This window comes from Petromyzon marinus, chromosome 2 (assembly GCF_048934315.1).
Source record: "Petromyzon marinus isolate PM22_M1 ecotype Great Lakes invasive population chromosome 2, UKy_Petmar_22M1.pri1.0, whole genome shotgun sequence".
NCBI classification, from domain to species: domain Eukaryota; kingdom Metazoa; phylum Chordata; class Hyperoartia; order Petromyzontiformes; family Petromyzontidae; genus Petromyzon; species Petromyzon marinus.
The window spans coordinates 10916745-10936233 of NC_133668.1; the positions used below are offsets into that span (position 1 = coordinate 10916745).

Here is a 19489-nt window from a genome sequence, read left to right on the forward strand (position 1 = left end):
CAATAAACTAAATACAAAATGATACTTCTCCGCTTAACTCGGCCTCGCTCTGCACTGCGTTGCGCCACTATCCGAGTAGTTAACCTCGTATTCAATAAACCTTCAGCGCCAGGGTGAACATCTGACTCCAACGTATTTAATTAATGAGCATGAATGAACATCAATGAGTTTCGATGAGTTTCAATGACTTTCAACGAGTTTCAATTACTTTTAACGAGGTAAACCTGATGGAAAAACAGAACACAAAATACAACATCCATTAATACAGTGAGGGAAAAAAGTATTTGATCCCCTGCTGATTTTGCATGTTTGCCCACTGACAAAGAAATGATCAGTCTATAATGTTAATGGTAGGATTATTTGAACAGTGAGAGACAATAACAACAAAATCCAAAAAAACGCATGTCAAAAATGTTATAAATTGATTTGCATTTTAATGAGAGAAATAAGTATTTGACCCCTCTGCCAAACATGACTTAGTACTTGGTGGCACAACCCTTGTTGGCAATCACAGAGGTCAGACGTTTCTCGTAGTTGGCCACCAGGTTTGCACACATCTCAGGAGGGATTTTGTCCCACTCCTCTTTGCAGATCTCCTCCAAGTCATTAAGGTTTTGAGGCTTACGTTTGGCAACTCGAACCTTCAGCTCCCTCCACAGATTTTCTATAGGATTAAGGTCTGGAGACTGGCTAGGCCACTCCAGGACCTTAATGTGCTTCTTCTTGAGCCACTCCTTTGTTGCCTTGGCCGTGTGTTTTGAGTCATTGTCATGCTGGAATACCCATCCACGACCCATTCTCAATGCCCTGGCTGAGGGAAGGAGGTTCTCACCCAAGATTTGACGGTACATGGCCCCGTCCATCGTCCCTTTGATGTGGTGAAGTTGTCCTGTCCCCTTGGCAGAAAAACACCCCCAAAGCATAATGTTTCCACCTCCATGTTTGACGGTGGGGATGGTGTTCTTGGGGTCATAGGCAGCATTCCTCCTCCAAACACGGCGAGTTGAGTTGATGCCAAAGAGCTCCATTTTGGTCTCATCTGACCACAACACTTTCACCCAGTTGTCCTCTGAATCATTCAGATGTTCATTGGCAAATTTCAGACGGGCATGTATATGTGTTTTCTTGGGCAGGGGAACCTTGCGGGCGCTGCAGGATTTCAGTCCTTCCCGGCGTAGTGTGTTACCAATTGTTTTCTTGGTGACTATGGTCCCAGCTGCCTTGAGATCATTGACAAGATCCTCCCGTGTAGTTCTGGGCTGATTCCTTACCGTTCTCATGATCATTGCAACTCCACGAGGTGAGATCTTGCATGGAGCCCCAGGCCAAGGGAGATTGACAGTTCTTTTGTGTTTCTTCCATTTGTGAATAATCGCACCAACTGTTGCCACGTTCTCACCAAGCTGCTTGGCAATGGTCTTGTAACCCATTTCAGCCTTGTGTAGGTCTACAATCTTGTCCCTGACATCCTTGGAGAGCTCTTTGTTCTTGGCCATCGTGGAGAGTTTGGAATCTGATTGATTGATTGCTTCTGTGGACAGGTGTCTTTTATACAGGTAACAAGCTGAGATTAGGAGCACTCTCTTTAAGAGTGTGCTAATCTCAGCTCGTTACCTGTATAAAGGACACCTGTGAGCCAGAAATATTTCTGATTAAAAGGGGGTCAAATACTTATTTCCCTCATTAAAATGCAAATCAATTTATAACATTTTTGACATGCGTTTTTATGGATTTTGTTGTTACTCTGTCTATCACTGTTCAAATAAACCTACCATACAAATGATAGACTGATAATTTCTTTGTCAGTGGGCAAACGTACAAAATCAGCAGGGGATCAAATTCTTTTTCCCTCACTGTACGTACAATATCAATACAATGAATGAACACTGTCGCATAATAACATTGTCTTAGATAACATGAATCTCAACAATAGGTCCTGGATGGACTAGGCACATACATTAGCACTGAATAGCTATACAGCAAGAGAATAAGATACTGTGTTAAATAAGGTCACTTTATATAGTCACCATGCTGCAATCTAAATGTACAGCGCTGCATATAACACTGAACTGTGTATGAGATACTTATTCATCCTTGCTCTCAAGAACACATTAAAGTTACATGGGCACAAGTCTGGCTTGACGTATCCAACTACAATTAACATTCACAATAATGCAAGTGGCAGGCTTTGTTGTTAACTAGGCCCCATATTAATCGCAACAATTTAACAGCATTATAAAGGCATTTACAGCATTATAACAGCAATCCCAACATTGTAACAGCAGTCCCAGTATTAGAAGAACATAAACGAACTTACACACAATGCTTCTTAAAGTCCTGCAATGAACAGATTCACCTGTCTTCACTGAGATGCTATTTGTGCCTCCATATTGTACTCTGTGTAATGGCTGACACCCCCTACTGGCCTTGTGGCTTAAATAACTTTAACCCAGAACTTCCTGGTTACGTAACCAAACTCAGCACCCTCATATCAGGAAGTTAATGGATAAACACACCCCCATATCTGCCGTCGGACAGAACACCGATCCTTACATTCTGTGAGGATTATCTGACCATACTTCCAAAAGCTGGTCAGGGCGGGTTGGTAATGGGGGGAGTACAGACCTAGAGAGGATTTTGCTGCACTGCCCACATCAGCTACAGCACCTGTTTTTTTTTTTACATATGGTCGCCCATCCAAGCAGGCTCAACTTTGCTTGGCTTCTCAGGTCTGATGGGATACGGGCGTATTCTGGCTAATTTGGTCATTGGCACGATTTAATTACTTTATATAAAAATACGTTAGGGCTCGGTTATGAGTGCAGCCACTATATCGATGTCACACGATACCTGTGCTTTGTGTATTTGAGCATGTGTATGTCAGTGGTTAGCGCACTTTTTCCATGAACCCGGCGACCCGAATTTTATTCCTTCTCACAGTTAATATGAGTGACGAATATCTGAACCAGTTTTGGGACCTCCCTAGGTCGACTCAACCTTAAACTAGTACTGGAGAGATAAAGGCGGCCAGGCGTGGTTCTGGCCATTCCATCCCCACGTGTAGCCATACCGGTCTTCGTGAGATGCGCACTAACAACACTTGCCCCAACAAGCCTGTATTGCCTACACAGGGGATCTTTGTCTTTGCGCGTCTGTGTGCACGCACGGTAGGGCAACGTAATGTTCGGATGCCCGGCGGAGGTCGCACTCATTCCCGTCACGTTCCCCAGCCCTGGTGGGTACTTGGCGCTGGCTGGCCACTTGCTGTGGCCCAACCACGCACAACCTCAGATCCAGTCGCTGGGGCTGCAGTTCCGCACGTGGGACGCCGCGGGGCTGCTGCTGCAGGTGGTGTCGGTGGCGCAAGGCCACGGCGTGGAGGGCCTGCGCTTGGCCCTGAGCGAGGGGAAGCTGCACATGACCTCCTCTCTCAATCTCCAAGGGCGCACCGAGCTCTTCCTAGTTACCGGTGAGTTTCAGAATTCTCCAGTGGTTTCACGCTGGCCCCTAATATTTTCTGGAACACTGCTCGGCTGGCTTGAGTTAGGGGTTATTGGCATGAGGCACTACCACGAGAGTACAAGGTACACTTATCCATATTATTTTATACTCTATATTTGTGTAGTTCTACGGACAGGTTTATAAATTCTTATAAGAAAATAATGCGAGATGGGTGTGGCCAATTCCTGAAAGTTCTGCACATTTTGTGCATATTTCATTGTGTGTTTTTTACAAAGATAAAAATGCTTAAATGCTTTACACCTCTGATATATAAGTGGATTGTTGGTTTTGATTATTGATGTATTCCCTCTTGGTTTTGATTATATGCCAATTTGTATTTATAAGCTATAGAAACTAGTATGAAGGTCTCTCGACACACTGCGTCGGCCATGGGCGTTGTTTGACCGTACTTCACCACACTGGTCAGTGCGGGTTGGTGAAGAAGACTAGGACTTGTCACTCGCCAACGACATTAGCTGTGACTGGGAATCGAACTTAGGTGGGCGGGTTCATAGCACCATACGTTAATGATTGCACCACTCTTTCGCTCCATCGAACGTTGTATTTTTAATTTACAAAACAATCATAGAGACGTCATTATCCAGCTATTATGTGCAATGGAGATGTAAATGGTTGTCCTCAACACTTATGATCTCAATTGCATTTTTGGATAAATCCTATTGCGAGAGGAAGACGGTGCGAGGGTGATGACTGTTTCTTCTTGTTCATAGCAAATGAAAAAACAATGCTGCGGGCTCCTGGTACAATTCTTCCAACTTGACAACAAATGCAGTGGGTCCAATACGAGGAGAGATGGTTCTTTAGAGGCAACACGTTTATTACAAACTATGGGTACATAAGGGTAAACGGCCACTTACACTCGATACCCTAAGGAGGTAGCCCCTCCGGACTAATGTGCCCTCAAATGGTTATAGTGCTAACCCTACACTGGTTATTTTCTGAACCCGACCCTAGCCAACGGTTCGGGTTCTGCCCACTGGGCTCTTCTCTTCAGGTCTTCAGGGTGGCTCTTCGGGTCTTCAGATCTTCAGGTCTTCAGGTGGACGAGGACTGCCGGACCCATTCAGGGGTCCGGCTTTTATACTCGCTCCAGAGTCTCTCCGCCCCTAGCCACACCTTCCTTCTGGAACTCTCTAGGGGGCCCTGGAACTTAACGGAATCCCCCCAGCCCACCTATTGGGGTCTGGGGTGCCTGGTGGCCAAGGGCCCGACTCATCCCACCTAGCCTGTCTACCACCCCCTGTTGACACATGTCCGCTCCTGCAGGTAAGGGTCAATGGTAAATATACATACAGCCTAACAATGGCACTATATTATCCCCTCCTTGTAGCTTCCAAACCATGGAAGAGTATGTGTGCCTCAATAAAAAACGAGAAAAGCAACAAAACGAGTAGTCCCGCATAAATACCCCAGCCCACCTGTACAAATACACACTATACACATATATACAAGCTGTTGCATGTACAACCGCACCCACGCAACCAATCAATGACAATGCGGCCGACCGACGGCAAGACAAAGGCAAGAATAACCACCAAACAAAACTGCCAGTCGGACACGAGGGTAAATGTGCGGTGCGTAGGACGTGAGAGTGTGGGTAGGTTCATGAAAATCGTTGAATTTTTGAGGGAGTCCACGTTGCTGGTCCGTCCGAAGGGGCAGAGGGTTGTCGAGGTGGGTCTGCAGGAACCGAATCAACATGGCGGATCGCCGGCAGGGCAGGCAAGTTCTCGTCCTCAGGATCTGCCGGCATGGACCGCCATGGCAATGTCACTCCTGCGTCATCTGAGAGTCAGGCACCGTGGACACATGACCTGGCTCATCGGACACATCATGCTCTCGGCCCCCGTGTAGTGTGGCTTAAGATGCGACGGGTGGACGTACCAGCGCCGTTTACCGTATTGAATTTTAATACATTGCGGCCGGACGACCCGGATTATCTCTACCGGACCCCTCCAAGGTCTAAGCAGTTTTGGCAATGTCGCCAGGGGCACCTGGGGGCAATGGAGCGAAGCCTTGTGCCCTTCAACCCATTTATGACTGGACTTACGAAGGCCTCGCAGGCGTTCATTGGCCAGTTGCTGTGACCCTGAATTAGATTTAACAGCGGCCTCGCGTCGACCAATTTTTGAACATTAAAGCGTATGTGATCCTCGATTTTAGATTAGAAGCGGGCGGCTTAATGTGCAATTGAACCTCCACTGGGGGGTTGACCTCCCTGCCATACATTAGGTAGAATGGCGAGAAGTCAGTCGCCGTGTGAAGCGCCATCCTGTATGCAGCCAGGACCCCTGGAATCTGCAGGTCCAAATCGACCTGCGACTCGCACACCTGATGGCTCAGCATCGTGGTGAGTGTCCTCTGTAGCCGCTTGACTATACCGTCTGTTTGCGGTGATGTGGTGAGGTACGAATCTTTTGCATGCCGAGCAGGTTGCACACGTCGCACAGCAAGGTGGACGAAAAATGTTTCCCTTGGTTAGTAAGCAGCTGTTCAGGAGCACCCTTATCCAGGACATAGCCCTGGAGAAAAGCCTCTTTGATGGCTGCTGCCGATTGATTGGGGAGTGGCCAAGCCATAGGCGATCGAATGAAATATTCCACCCCAACCAGCAGGTACTTGTTACCCCGGGGAGTGGCAGGAAATGACCCCAGGATGTCCAGGGCGACAAGTTCATTGACGCGGGACACCTGAATGGATTGCAACGGCGGGCAGGATGGTCTAGCAGGAGGTTTTCAGCGGGCGCACTGGGTGCAGCCTTGGAGCAAGTTGGCTACATCCCTTGCCATGCCTGGCCAGAAGAAGTGCAGCTGGAGCATAGCAAGTGTTTTGTGCACTCCTAAATGCAGGAGGCGCTCATGAGCAGCCCACACAGCCTTGCCCCGCAGGGCAGTGGGCACCACCAATTTGTGTGCTTGCAAGCAGCTGTCCCATTTCATCAAGAGGCCGTCTCGTACGGTGAAAGAAGCGGGACCCCCACGACCCCGTGCGACTCTCCGGCCCGATGGTGCAACTTAAGAAGGGAAGCGTCTTCCACCTGGAGACGCCCCCAATCAGACAGACACAGGCCTAGTAGCGCGTCTTGCGCGACCGATGTGTCGGATACCCCAGGGGGACTGATCCCACCATCGGCCGCAGCAGCGAGGGGCAGAGGTGTGCTGTCAACTGGTTGCCTGCAACGTGCCGAACTGAGGAAGCAATCGCGACAAGGCGTCAGCGTTAGCATGTCGGGCACCTTTACGATAGGTGACCGTGAACGTGTAGTCCTGAAGGACCTCGAGCCAGCGAGAGAGTTGACCGGATGGCTGGTCAACTCATAACGCTTATTGAAGTGCCGCATGGTCCGAACGCACGGGGAAATGCCTACCGTATAGGTATGGCCTGTATTGCTGAATAAAGAAGACTATGGTCAACAGTTCGCGATGGGTGACGCAATAGCGTTTTTTCGTGGGGGACAACAACACGTTCGACACCGTCGACAACCTGGGACAACACCCCCCCCCCCTCCCAATGCCGGTGTAGCTGGTGTCCGTGTCGAGGACAAACGGCACGGAAAAATTCGGGTAACACAAGGGAGGGGCATTTACCAGGACGTCACGAAGGGAGTCAAATACGGCCTGTTCTACCTCCCCCCAATGAAATTTCGCTCCCTTTGCCACTAGTGCATGGAATAGCTTTGCGATGGATGCAAACCTTGCCACGAACCGCCGATAATAAGACGCACACCCAATGAAGCTTCGTACATTCCCTACTGAAGTGGGGATCGGACATGAGCGGACGCAACTCGTTTTTTCAGGGTCAGCAGAAATGCCTGACTGGCTAACAATGTGGCCAAGATATCGAACGGAGTCCCGCAGGAGGTGGCATTTTTACGGTTTGAACTTCAGGTTCGCAGACCGCATTTTAACAAAAACGGTCCTCAATCGGTCAAAATTCTCGTCGAATGTATGGCTGAAGACGATAACATCGTATAAATAAATCAGGCATGAATCCCACTGGAGCCCAGCAAGGACCAGCTGCATCAGTCGCTGGAACGTCGCTGGGGCCGAGTGAAGACCCATGGGCACCCGGTTGAACTCAAAGAGGCCTTGTGGTGTACGGAAAGCCGTCTTAGGTTTCAACGTCTCGTCAAGGGGCAATTGCCAAAACCCCGACAAGAGGTCCAGCGTCGAGAAGTAGCGTGCACCTGCCAAGACGTCTAGCGACTCGTCCATGGGAGGAAGTGGGTATGCATCAACCACTGAGATTTTGTTAAGTTTTCGAAAATACACGCAAAATCTTAAGCTTCCATCATGCTTCTTGACGAGAACAATCGGGGCTGCCCATGGGCTGGTGGATGGGGAGATAATGTCTGCCGCCAGCATGTCATTGACGGCCAATCTGACATCGACAGGACTCAAGCGGAATGGGTTTTGGAACCTCTGTCTTGGAGAAGTGTAAGCTATCTGGCTACCATGAGAGATTCGTTCATGAGGCTATCCACATATACAAGCACAGAGACAATTTCAACCGAGAAGATGGATTCTGGCTTAGCAATCATTGGAAGGATTTGATAAACCATTTCAGGTCTTAATCGATTGTTCACGCTTACGGTGGCTTTCAGACAGCATACATTAATTTTTCGTCTCTCCCCCCTCCTCTTTTCAGAACATAGATGGACTCGTCCTTCTAAATAAACTGCCAAATCGCTGCTCGTGGTGCTAACGTTTTTTAAAAATGAATAAATACACCGTTTAAAAATAAATAAATGCGGACCGCCACTTCTTTCAAATGTTTCTTGCCGTTGGTTTTTCACACCTGATGATGACCGTTTGTGTTATGGTCGAAACGGCGTGAGAATTTTTATTGTTTTATATATATTTTAATATTTTATTGTTTCCCTTCAACGTGACTTTACCGAAAGAGCTAAGAATATGAATTACTGCAGTCACGAAAGCTTTAAATCAAAATCATCCCACCTAGCCTGTCTACCACCCCCTGTTGACACATGTCCGCTATTGCAGGTAAGAGTCAATGGTGAATATACATCCAGCCTAACAATGGCACTACACAAGTATGAATTCGTTAAATTTGTCTCGAACAAATCTTCCTTAGGGTGTTCTCTGAGACTTGTACATTAATTGTCATGGCTATAAGTGTATTATGCATTGACCGTCACTAAATTAATATAACGAAAACCTTGTTTGATTAAAATATATTAAATCCTTCCACAGATTGCACAAACATTAGGAATGATTTATGGTCACTAGCATCGTGTGAAAGTGTAACCTTTTTTCAGTCACGTAATGAATAATGAATATGATATAACCAGGTGTGAATATGGAAACGAAACGACATGTCTCAGACCGCGTCCGTGAACACAAGGCAGATCTGAAACACGGTAGGACCAATACCTTTGCCGTTGCCGATCATTGTTTTAATGCTGTGGGCTCACACGGAATTGATTTTTCCAAGACGGTGGTACTCTGCAAACCAACCGGCTACCTTCAGAGATTTGTTCATGAAGCCATCCAGATATATAAACACAGACACAACTTCAACCGAGAGGATGTGTAAAACTGAGCAATCATTGGAAGGACGTTATTAACCAGGTAAAGTCTTAACTAACTGTGATGTTTCCATCCAACCTGCCTATGTCAGCTGTTATTTCAACTCTTTATGTCTCTCTCTCTATGCCTCTCTCTTAGATCCCTCATGCTCACATGTCCGTTGCATTGCACTCTCATGCATTTGTATTGCACTCTCATGCTCACATGTCTTTTGGATTACACTCGTTGGGTTGCACTCCCTCGTCGAGGAGGCCGCTCTCCTTCTTTTCTATAGTTACATGCTAATTTCTCACATTAACATCATGCTAATCTCTCACATTAACATAGCCACTTCCATGCCCTCTAATTTCTCACATTAACATCAAGCTAATCCCTCACATTAACATAGCCACTTCCGTGCCCTCGTCGAGGAGGCCGCTCTGTCTTACAGTTACATGCTAATTTCTCACGTTAACATCATGCTAATCTCTCACATTAACATAGCCACTTCCGTGCCCTCTAATTTCTCACATTAACATCAAGCTAATCCCTCACATTAACATAGCCACAGTCTGCCTCAGCAGCAGACAATGCTTTCCCACCTGACGATGGACGCTTGTGTTGTGCCCAAAACGTCACGGTTTATTTTATTTTATACCTACGTGACTTTACCAAAAGAACCAAAGAGTGTAATATCGGAGACATTTTGGGATTAATTGTTTATTATATCATTATTCCGGCACTTGCTCAAGTCAGGGTATTTTTTTCACAAATGCATAACAAGCCATGGCTTGCTGATGAGATGAAAAACAAGTAAACTAAATTTTTAAAAATCTGTAAATTGAAGTATGTTAAAACCTACGTTTGAAGTTAAGTTCGGCCTATTGAACATTTATCTACAAAATGTTAACTTAAACTCAGCTGAAAAACTGATCATTTTATCTTCTTCTTTAAAGTAATTGACATCTCGCCCCGTTGGCAATATGTTAACTACCTCGTCTGGCATACAGGAGGTTGTGGGTTCGATGCTGACCCTGACGCCTGTATATTTGGAGTTAGCATGTTCTCTCTTCCCGTGGTCACATAGATTTTTCTCCGGTCCTCTGGTTTTCCTCTCCACATTTAGAATGAACATGCATTTAGAGTAATGGTTTAAATATGTTTCCACGTAATAAGACGCATCATTCGGGTATCATTTGTGACCAGGTTGCTTCTGAAAAAGAGCTATATAGCTCAGTGGGCCTTACCTGGTAAAATACATTTTAAAAAAATAGTTTATAAATGCGGTTCAGTTAATCATACATTTTTGTTAGTTATACAGTACACCATGTATTACTTAGTGCACAGGGGACTTTGTGCTTAAAATGCTTGTAATTAAGTTGTATTTCATCCGACAGGTGTTGCAGTGCAAATGGTAACCCCATGGGTTGAAACAGCAGTCTTGCCGACACTTCGTTTAATGCATGATAGACTGTTCACTGTTTAGTGTGATAATTTGTTTGTTTACATTGCTTGACGAATTTCATTTCTCCTTCATGGTTATTTTTTTAAAAATCTCTTTTAGCGGAGAATTTCCTCTCACGTGTGATTGTAAAACTGTCAATTATCGTGATTTTAAACGCACAAATAAAAATGTCTATTCCCTATAATATATCATCAGCTTGCAAAAAAAGCCATATATTGAGATTTTTTACAGCGGTTATTAACAACTTATATTTGCAATTCAGTTAATATCTAGCCATTGTCAGGGTGGGGAGCCAAGTGAACCAGTCTGGTTTGAGCAGACCACATGGAAAGTACAGCCTGAACAAGTGATTTCTGAGGCTGCACATTCTTAAGGGGCAGTGAGCACTCCTACAATTGCTTTCATAACTACACGTTTGATTTTTTTTCAAATATTGACCAAAAAACTTCTGTGCACCCTACTACATCAGAGCAACATGTTTTTGCCTCTATGTTTTGATGTGTGTGCGTGTGTATATTTTTAATTGTGCTGATAGAAATGTCTCTAAATTGTCTTTTTTTTTAGTCTGTGTATAGTTTGTATATGTGTGATCTTTCATGTATTGCAAAGTGGCAGATTGACACTACTGCGAGCGCTTGTGTGTATTTGAATATGGCTACACTGATGCATTGTGATGTATGACCAATGCACAGAACGTGGCATACAAATGCTCTGATTAGCCTCACTAATTATTAATCAAACAAACATTGCAAATGTATTCTTAGCTCTTTCGGTAAAGTCACGTTGAAGGGAAACAATAAAATAATGAAATATATAAAACAATACAAATTCTCACGACGTTTCGACCATAACACAAACGGTCGTCATCAGGTGTGTCGGTTTGTGTTATGGTCGAAACGTCGTGAGAATTTTTATTGTTTTATATATAATTTATTATTTTATTGTTTCCCTTCAACGTGACTTTACCGAAAGAGCTAAGAATATGAATTACTGCAGTCACGAAAGCTTTAAATCAAAATTGCAAATGTATTCATAAGCGATTTCGCGTGGTAAATTTCTGGATAGTAATGTTGGCCCCAAATTTGATTTACCTAAAACCCTTCATCTGTGTGCGTGCTGTATTCGACTCTCCATGCGCGTGTTCTATTTCACTCTCATGCCCCAGGCTCCTCGCTGAACGATGGGGAGTGGCACGGGGTGACGCTGCAGGCGCGCGACGACTCTCTGCTCGTTATGGTGGACGGGCGCGAGCACTTCGTCATGCTCTCTCCAGTACTGCACCTCATCGCAGGAAACACCTACTATTTTGGTGGTACTAATACTACACCTGGTCTTTATGCCTTTCTTTGTAGTATGTTTTTATTCTTGGCATTTAAAAAGCAAGGGTCAAGTTTATAACTTGTATGTGTTGAGTTTGAAAAACCATTCATTGGTATCTGGGGCAGCCATATGAATTCCATTTGTACCTCCTGCAAAATCATGTGTGGGCCAGTGATTGGTGATGTGAGTGATGGGTTGCACTTTACCATAGTCACAATGAAGTAACTCCTTAATGCCCTACTTATGGAGGAGGCAGCAGCCGCTCCCACGTGTAGTTCTAAGATGGTTAAGTGTAATCCAGTGTTTTTGAGACAAAGAGAAGCCAAGTGTGTTAATGCTAACGACAGTTATATTTTTGTATGCACTATAATCATGTATTTAGAAAGAGGCGAGGTCACTAGGAATAGTTATTTTTTTTCAAAGGAGAAATCCATGTTGTACAAAGCAAAACATAATTAAATGCAGAACCAGTGTAAAATGCCAATACAACAGGGCTGTATTGACGCGATTGTCACGCCAAACAATTGCGTCAGGAGCAACGGAGTGTATCGCTGAAATGTCTCCTTCGTATTTGTGGATCGGGCATTGCGTCGTTATATGTTGTATGGTCTGTTCTGGATGACCACAATCGCACATTGGAGAGTTTTTAATTTTACATTTGTGCATCAGGTATCCGCATCTGCCATGGTTTATGTGGATGCGATTTACGGTGGACCATGAGCTTTGTGGAAGATCAAATCCAAGCATCTTCTGTGTTGGGTCTTTCACAAGGTGTTTGTTTGTGAGTTCTTTTGAACTCCAGTTAGCTCTCAAAGCTTCATCGGGGTTGAACCTGCATTGTTGAAGGTTAAGAGCATGGGTCCAAATGGGCTTGCGTGACTTCAAGCAATGACGAGGGACGTTATTGAGGTCCTGATGAATTGGAAAGCGACTGTTTTCCTCAATTTGCAAGGCTTTTCGGAGGGTTGCAGCATTGTGGGGGATAGGCGGGGGAGAGATGTATCACAGCACGGGCAGCCAGGGTGAGAGTTCTAGTGATACACCGCATTGCAGTGTTCAGTTGGACATCAAAAAGTCGAGTGTGACTACTTCTGGTTCATACTGGTACACAGTATTCGGCTACAGGTTATACAATGGTTATTGTTTATGTCCGTAGCACTGGTGCTGATGCTCCACAACTTGTGCTTGCCAGTTTCTGGAACAGGTTCACCCTTGTTTTGGTCTTGAGGGCTACCTTTTTCAGGTGGTCATGGAAGTTGAGCGTATGGTCCAGCTTTATTCCGTGATAGGTTAGAGTGGGGTCGTGCCACAGTATTGTCATAGGTCACTTTCAGAGTGTGCTTGGCGCTCCTATTATCAAGATGACAATCAGTGAGAATTCAATTTTTTATTTAAAGCTTTCGTGACTGCAGGGATTTATAGGGAAACAATAAAATAATATTTTTTATTATTTTATTGTTTCCCTTCTACGTGACTTTACCGAAAGAACCAAGAATAGTGAGAAGTCAGTTAAAATAATACACCACGCATTCGTAAAATCTCACTGATCTTAGCACCGCTGGTACCAGTAATTTGCAAGTCCTCTCAGCTCCACATTCTCCTGTACCGCATAAGCACATCTCTTCTTTAGCCCATGCTGAGCCCATTTATCTCTATCAAAACAGAAGCTGCTTCGGCATGCGGTGCTACATGACCCAGCCAACGCCTGTATGTGTGCTTATGTTTCTGTTGTTGTTTATTGCTCGTCATGTCGTCGGATCACTTTTCCCCTGTCCATTAGGGCACCCACAGTCTGCTGTGGCCCCTTTCCTGGGCTGCATGCGGCTCATTCACATGGACAACCAGCCAGTGGATATCACGCTGCTCCAGCAGGGCCTGCTGGGCACCTTCATCAACGTGCACTTTGACTTGTGTGGGCTCACTGACAGGTCAGGTTAACCGCTGTGATTTACGTGATGACTTGAGAATAAAATGTCATGTTTGTCTTGGAAAAAAAGCTTAGGGCATAGCACGTGGTAAATAGGTTGTATCTTTTTTCCAACAAACATTTCACTATGTTGCATGGAACTAAAAATATTCATTCATTTGCATTTTTATTCATCATTTGATAGATATGTATATTGCTAATATGATCCATTTCATTTAGCTATCCAGCAAAGCCTATGATGTCAAGACAGCCAACAATAAAAATATGAAATATACAAAAACACATTTGAACCTTGCAAGATCTGGAAGCTAAATTATTTGAAAGAGCACATATGGTCTGGTTTATTAGAATGCAGTCCGTACATTTCTTCATGATCACATCACCGGCACAACAAAATCATTACGCCACAACTTTAGCATTAGTGCTCTGGGGCTGATTGATGAATTGGTGGGTGTTAGCTTTACCGGCAGTCAGTATTACGGATGTCGGTGGGCTGTGTGTGGTTACGCAGGTGCCTGCCCAATCACTGCGAGCACGGAGGGCGCTGCATGCAGACGTGGGGAGGCTTCTCATGTGACTGCCAAGGCACCAGCTACACCGGCAGCACCTGCCACACGCGTCAGTGTCTATAATACAGCAGCAGACTCTCACATCACAGCCATGCAGTCCACTGCATGATCCATTCAGATGGCTGTAAATTATTTGTTTAAACAGGATGTCCAGCCGGAAGATAGAGCTATAAAATCAGTTTGTTATGCAGGTCCTTGGCACATTGTTACATTGCAGGATGGCGATCGGTGGTGGCAGCTTGGGGAGAGCTTCTTCCAGCAGTGGATTGACCAAGGCTGGTACTAATCATGAATAAGAGCCTCACTGATTCCCAAGACTCTAGGAGGGCCTTACACTCTGATATTTGGCTGTGGGAGAAAATTGGAATAGCTTATAAACCCAATGCATCAAATTTTAGAATGCCAATATGCTGCACAGATAGTACAGGCACCTACTTGCTGCACTGCATCCATGCCGTCAAACAACTCTACTACAAGGTCAACGGAATACAGTCCTTCAATTTTCATCTTTAAAAGAGGCATACAGTATAAACAGAAAGTATGAATCAACTTAACAAAATGTATATTATTGGGTAACTGACTTGATATGTATTGAATATTTCCAATGGGAAGACAGGATAACAGTGCTAATGTATCATGGGACCTCCTTTGTCAGTACCAAAATATGAGAATAGATTTTCCCATTTTTTACGGAAACAAAACAGGTGTTAAGATGTTAAAACACCAAACTGAAACCTTTTACAAGGAATCATGTTTGCATTAACCACAATACTTGTGGTCAGAATGCAAAAAAACATACTCTGATAATATATGCATTATCTTTGAAACTGATTGGTCCACACCAGAGCTTTCTTTAGTCTCAAACAGTTTTAGACCAGAAGACACAAAAAGGCTGCGATTTCATTGCTCCATCTCCATGTGGGACGATTTCTCGTGCACGTTTCCCGACCTTTGGTTGCCACTTCATCATCAGTCTCTACCATTGGCCATCATCCCCCCTCCCCCCTGCAAGCAACGTGTCCTTCCATAGGCCACTTACTTATCTAGATAAATATTTGTTAGATGCCGTACATATTTCTCATTGAAAACATAAAATATGTTAGTGTACATAGTGATTGTAATTTAATATTTTGAAATGAATTGTAACTTTTGCTAATTTCTGAGTGAAACGTGATTATTATTATTATAACAATTCTCAAAATTCAATGACTTGCATAATGTGGAGTGATACAATTCATGATAATCGTGCACATTTACTTCAATGGGTTTTTAGGGAAAATATGAGTTTAGAGTACATTCATTGTTTTAATGTGCTCCAACATTGTAGATTATATTTGCAGTGATCAGGATACAGAGAAATATGTGTACACATGCATCCAAAACAGACAATCTGCCCGTTGAGCCTAACCGAAATGGGGAATATTTTTCAGATCCCAAAAAAATAGTTGACAATTTTAACCTTCATTTTTCTGAAGCTGGTAATCTTTTTGATAATGTATTGGGAGTCACCCCTGCTCATGCAAATTCCTACACCCCTGTCCAAACATTAAACGAATTTAGTTTCCAGCCAATCCACGAAAGTAATGTTCTGAAACAACTGTCCTACCTCAAAGGGTCCTCCTCTACCGGAGCAGATAGTATTCCCGTCTTTGCTCTACTAACTGTTAGTCACCTAATATACAAACCTATGGCCCATATTTTCAACCTGTCCATCAAAGAAGCATCAGTTCCTCTAGAATGGAAACATTTCTATGTCCGTCCACTTCACAAAGGCGGCCCTAAAGATGATCCAAATAGCTACCGACCTATCTCAATTTTGTCCCCATTGATGAAAATTTTTGAAAAATTATTGACCTACCAAATTAGCAGTTTCCTGTCCACCAACAATCTACTACATCTAAAACAATCTGGGTTCCGAAAAAAATACAGCACCACATCTGCTGCATTAGACTCTCTGAATCACATTTACAGTAGCCTTGATAATAAGTAGTACTGTGCCTGTCTTTTTCTAGACCTGTCCAAAGCTTTTGATACAGTAGACCACAACACCCTGCTTAGTAAACTAAGTTGCCTCGGTTTTTCCGAAAACGCAGGTAAATGGTTACAAAATTACCTCTTTTCTCACACCCAAACTGTATTAATAGATGGTTGGAGGTCAAACAGTGTTAAGATAACAAAAGGGGTTCCATCCTCGGCCCCCTCTTGTTCTCTCTTTATGTCAATGACTTGGGCACTGACCTGGATCATTCCAGGGTAAATCTTTTTGCAGATGACACGATACTAATTACTGCTGGCTGCTCTCCAGATGACGTGATTGCTAAGCTACAGGGTGATTTCAACAAACTACAACATCAGCTAGTTGCTCTTAAACTCGTCCTGAATACCTCCAAAACAAAGGTGCTATGCTTCTCACCAGGACTAAAGCAGGAAGTTAATTTTCCCCAATTACATTCCTTAAATAATTATCAAATAGAGCAAGTCAAGATCTATAAGAATCTTGGGGTCATCCTGGATTCAAAACTGAATTTTGAAGATCACATTGATTATATTGGTAAAAAGACAAAAATAAAAATTGGTTTTCTGTATCGACACAAGCACTGCTTCCCCCCAATGTTCCGTTTGGAATTGATAAAAGCTACCATACTGCCTCTACTTGACTACTGTGACATCGTGTATAAATCAGCCCCAAGTACTGTACTGAAGAAGCTTGATTCCATCTATCACTCGGCCTTAAGATTTACATTGAACTGCCCATATAGGACTCACCACTGTGATCTCTACATTGGGTCAAACTTAACATCTCTTAATGTTCGACGGCTTGTGCACCAGATCGTATTTATTCACGATGTACTTACAAAAAAATCCGCAGACTACCTGCTGGATCACCTCTCTGTTTCAAAGAACAAATTTGACCTCAGGTCTTCGCTTATTTACCAGCTTCACATTCCCTATTGCCGTACAAAAACTGGAGGAAGGGCCTTTGCTATTGATGCCCCCAGGGTCTGGAATACTATTGCCAATAAACTGCAACTTGAATCGCTACCAATGAGATTTTCTCTCAAAACTGCTCTAGAGGAGTTGTACACCCCTAGCTGCCACTGCTATTAATTGGCGTAAAATAAAATGTTTCGCTCCGAATGACGCTGCAAAGTATTATCTGTATTTTGATTTAGCGTGCTGATCTTAAAGGTGCATTGAAACATTTGATACTCCAACTGATGCTTCTGTTGTTGTGGAGTAACTCATGCAGCCAGCTATGGCTCTAGAATTTGGTGTTACATGTTATTTATGTAGTTTATTGTAAAAATTCGGTCACGGTCCCTATGATCACTGCTACGTTGCAATTATGGCTTTATTTTTTGGTGATTTCGAAAACGTTTTTTGGTTTGGACATGTCTGTTTTGTTGTAGTACGGAGTTAGACTGATGGCCTTAATCTAAGTTTTCTTGTGGTTGTTGTTTGACTTGCATACCACTGGAATTTTTTGCACACAGTGTTGGTGTACGGTGCTTTTGTCAGGAATATTTTGCTGGTTTTTTTCATGGATTTTCTGTTTGCACAGTCACATAGTCACTTTAAGATGTTTTCTTGTTCCTGTTTTTGTTTTTTGTTTGTTGTGGTTGCACCCGATTCAAGAGCCGAATGGCTCACAGGGCTATACCAAAATATATGAACTGAAAAAATAACTGAACTGAAATGCGACCGAGACAAGTGGTTTCCCCATCCGGGAGAAAATGAAAAGCAGACTCGTAACCCTGTGATTCACATTTGTACTTGTATTTTGTTTACCCAGCTGCCTACGAACTGTCATGTGAGGCATACAAACACCTGGGCCGGGCATCTGGGCACTACTGGGTGGACCCTGATGGCAGTGGTCCTCTTGGGGCCCTTCTGGTGTTTTGCAATATGACAGGTAAGGTGTCTAATGCACTATGTCGTGTATTTTCTCTTTCATTGCCAAAGATGAAAACAAAGTTTAATTTGAAAGTAAACCAGTAAACTATAAATTAATTATGCAATTCTCTTGGAATCTGTTGAAGGTTTATTATTTTAAACTAGATTAGAAGCTTTCGTGACTTCCGGAATTACTCTTTGATTCTTTCGGTAAAGTCACGTCGAAAGAAATTAAATAAAATAATAATAATAGAATACGACATTTCGATTTCAACACAAGCAACCATCATCAGGTACAAATGAATGAGAAAACAAACATAGTAAACATGGAAATATAATGCAATACAACACAGAAAGTCAGCCAACGAAACAGTCAACACCCCACCAGGTTGATTACGTTCTTCCAAAGATTGCTAAATTTGATAGAGAGACAAAACGTAGACACGGAGACACACAGACAGACACACAAGCAGAGAGGGACTCACACAGAGACATACAGAGGCACAACCAGGTGTTGACTGTTTTGTTGGCTGACTCTCTGTGTTGTATTGCATTATATTTCCAAATTTACTATGTTTGTTTTCTCATTCATTTGTACCTGATGATGGTTGCTTGTGTTGCAATCGAAACGTCATATTCTATTATTATTTAATTTAATTTAATTCGACGTGACTTTAACAAAAGAACCAAAGAGTTTATTATTTTCATAAGCCAACATTTGTTTTCCAACAGCACAACACTTTCATTTTCATTTCACACGAAAAAAATAGTGAATAGGCTGGGGACAACAGCCGTGTATTGACCAAGCTCCTCGCTTTTGTGTAAGAGTGCAATGATGCTATTATATAAGACTTTTGGGCAGTTTGTTTAAAGGACACTGTAATAGCATTGTGTATTGCTTTTCTTTAGGGCGTTCTGCAAAAGTGTTCATAAGCATCTAGAATTTGACCATTAACTCTGCAAGATTAAATTACAAGTCTGGCCATCACTAACATAAAAAAAATTCCTGGCATGCAGCCTGCCATTTTAAAGAGCTGCAAGCATGCATTAATGTGTGGATATTAGCCACCAAGAAAATTAACTGGGTTTCTTTGCAAAGTATGTCAGCAGCTGCTAAAGATTAAACAACCCCCAGTGACCATGCCAATGTCAACGCGGCAGCCGCAGTAATTTTTGTCCACCAACAAACACACTATCCCCCTCAGATTCCATTTTGGCAGTTGACATCTCTATCATATGTTGTACAAATGTAGTTATGCAGTTC

At 43.5% G+C, this 19489-nt stretch overlaps 1 protein-coding gene across 4 annotated transcripts in view; it reads left to right on the forward strand.

The window, feature by feature from the left end:
* The window catches only part of LOC116947701 (contactin-associated protein-like 2), a 153975-nt gene that overhangs the window by 84837 nt on the left and 49649 nt on the right, over positions 1-19489 (forward strand). For all 4 annotated transcript variants that reach the window (XR_004403718.2, XR_004403717.2, XR_012945316.1 and 1 more), the window contains exons 8-12: positions 3172-3469; positions 11681-11827; positions 13616-13763; positions 14274-14380; positions 18125-18244. Coding sequence is in view for 1 of the 4 variants with exons in the window: in XM_032963715.2 (XP_032819606.2) it covers positions 3172-3469; positions 11681-11827; positions 13616-13763; positions 14274-14380; positions 18125-18244 (820 nt within the window). In the remaining 3 variants the exon portion in view is untranslated. The remainder of the gene's footprint in view (positions 1-3171; positions 3470-11680; positions 11828-13615; positions 13764-14273; positions 14381-18124; positions 18245-19489) is intronic.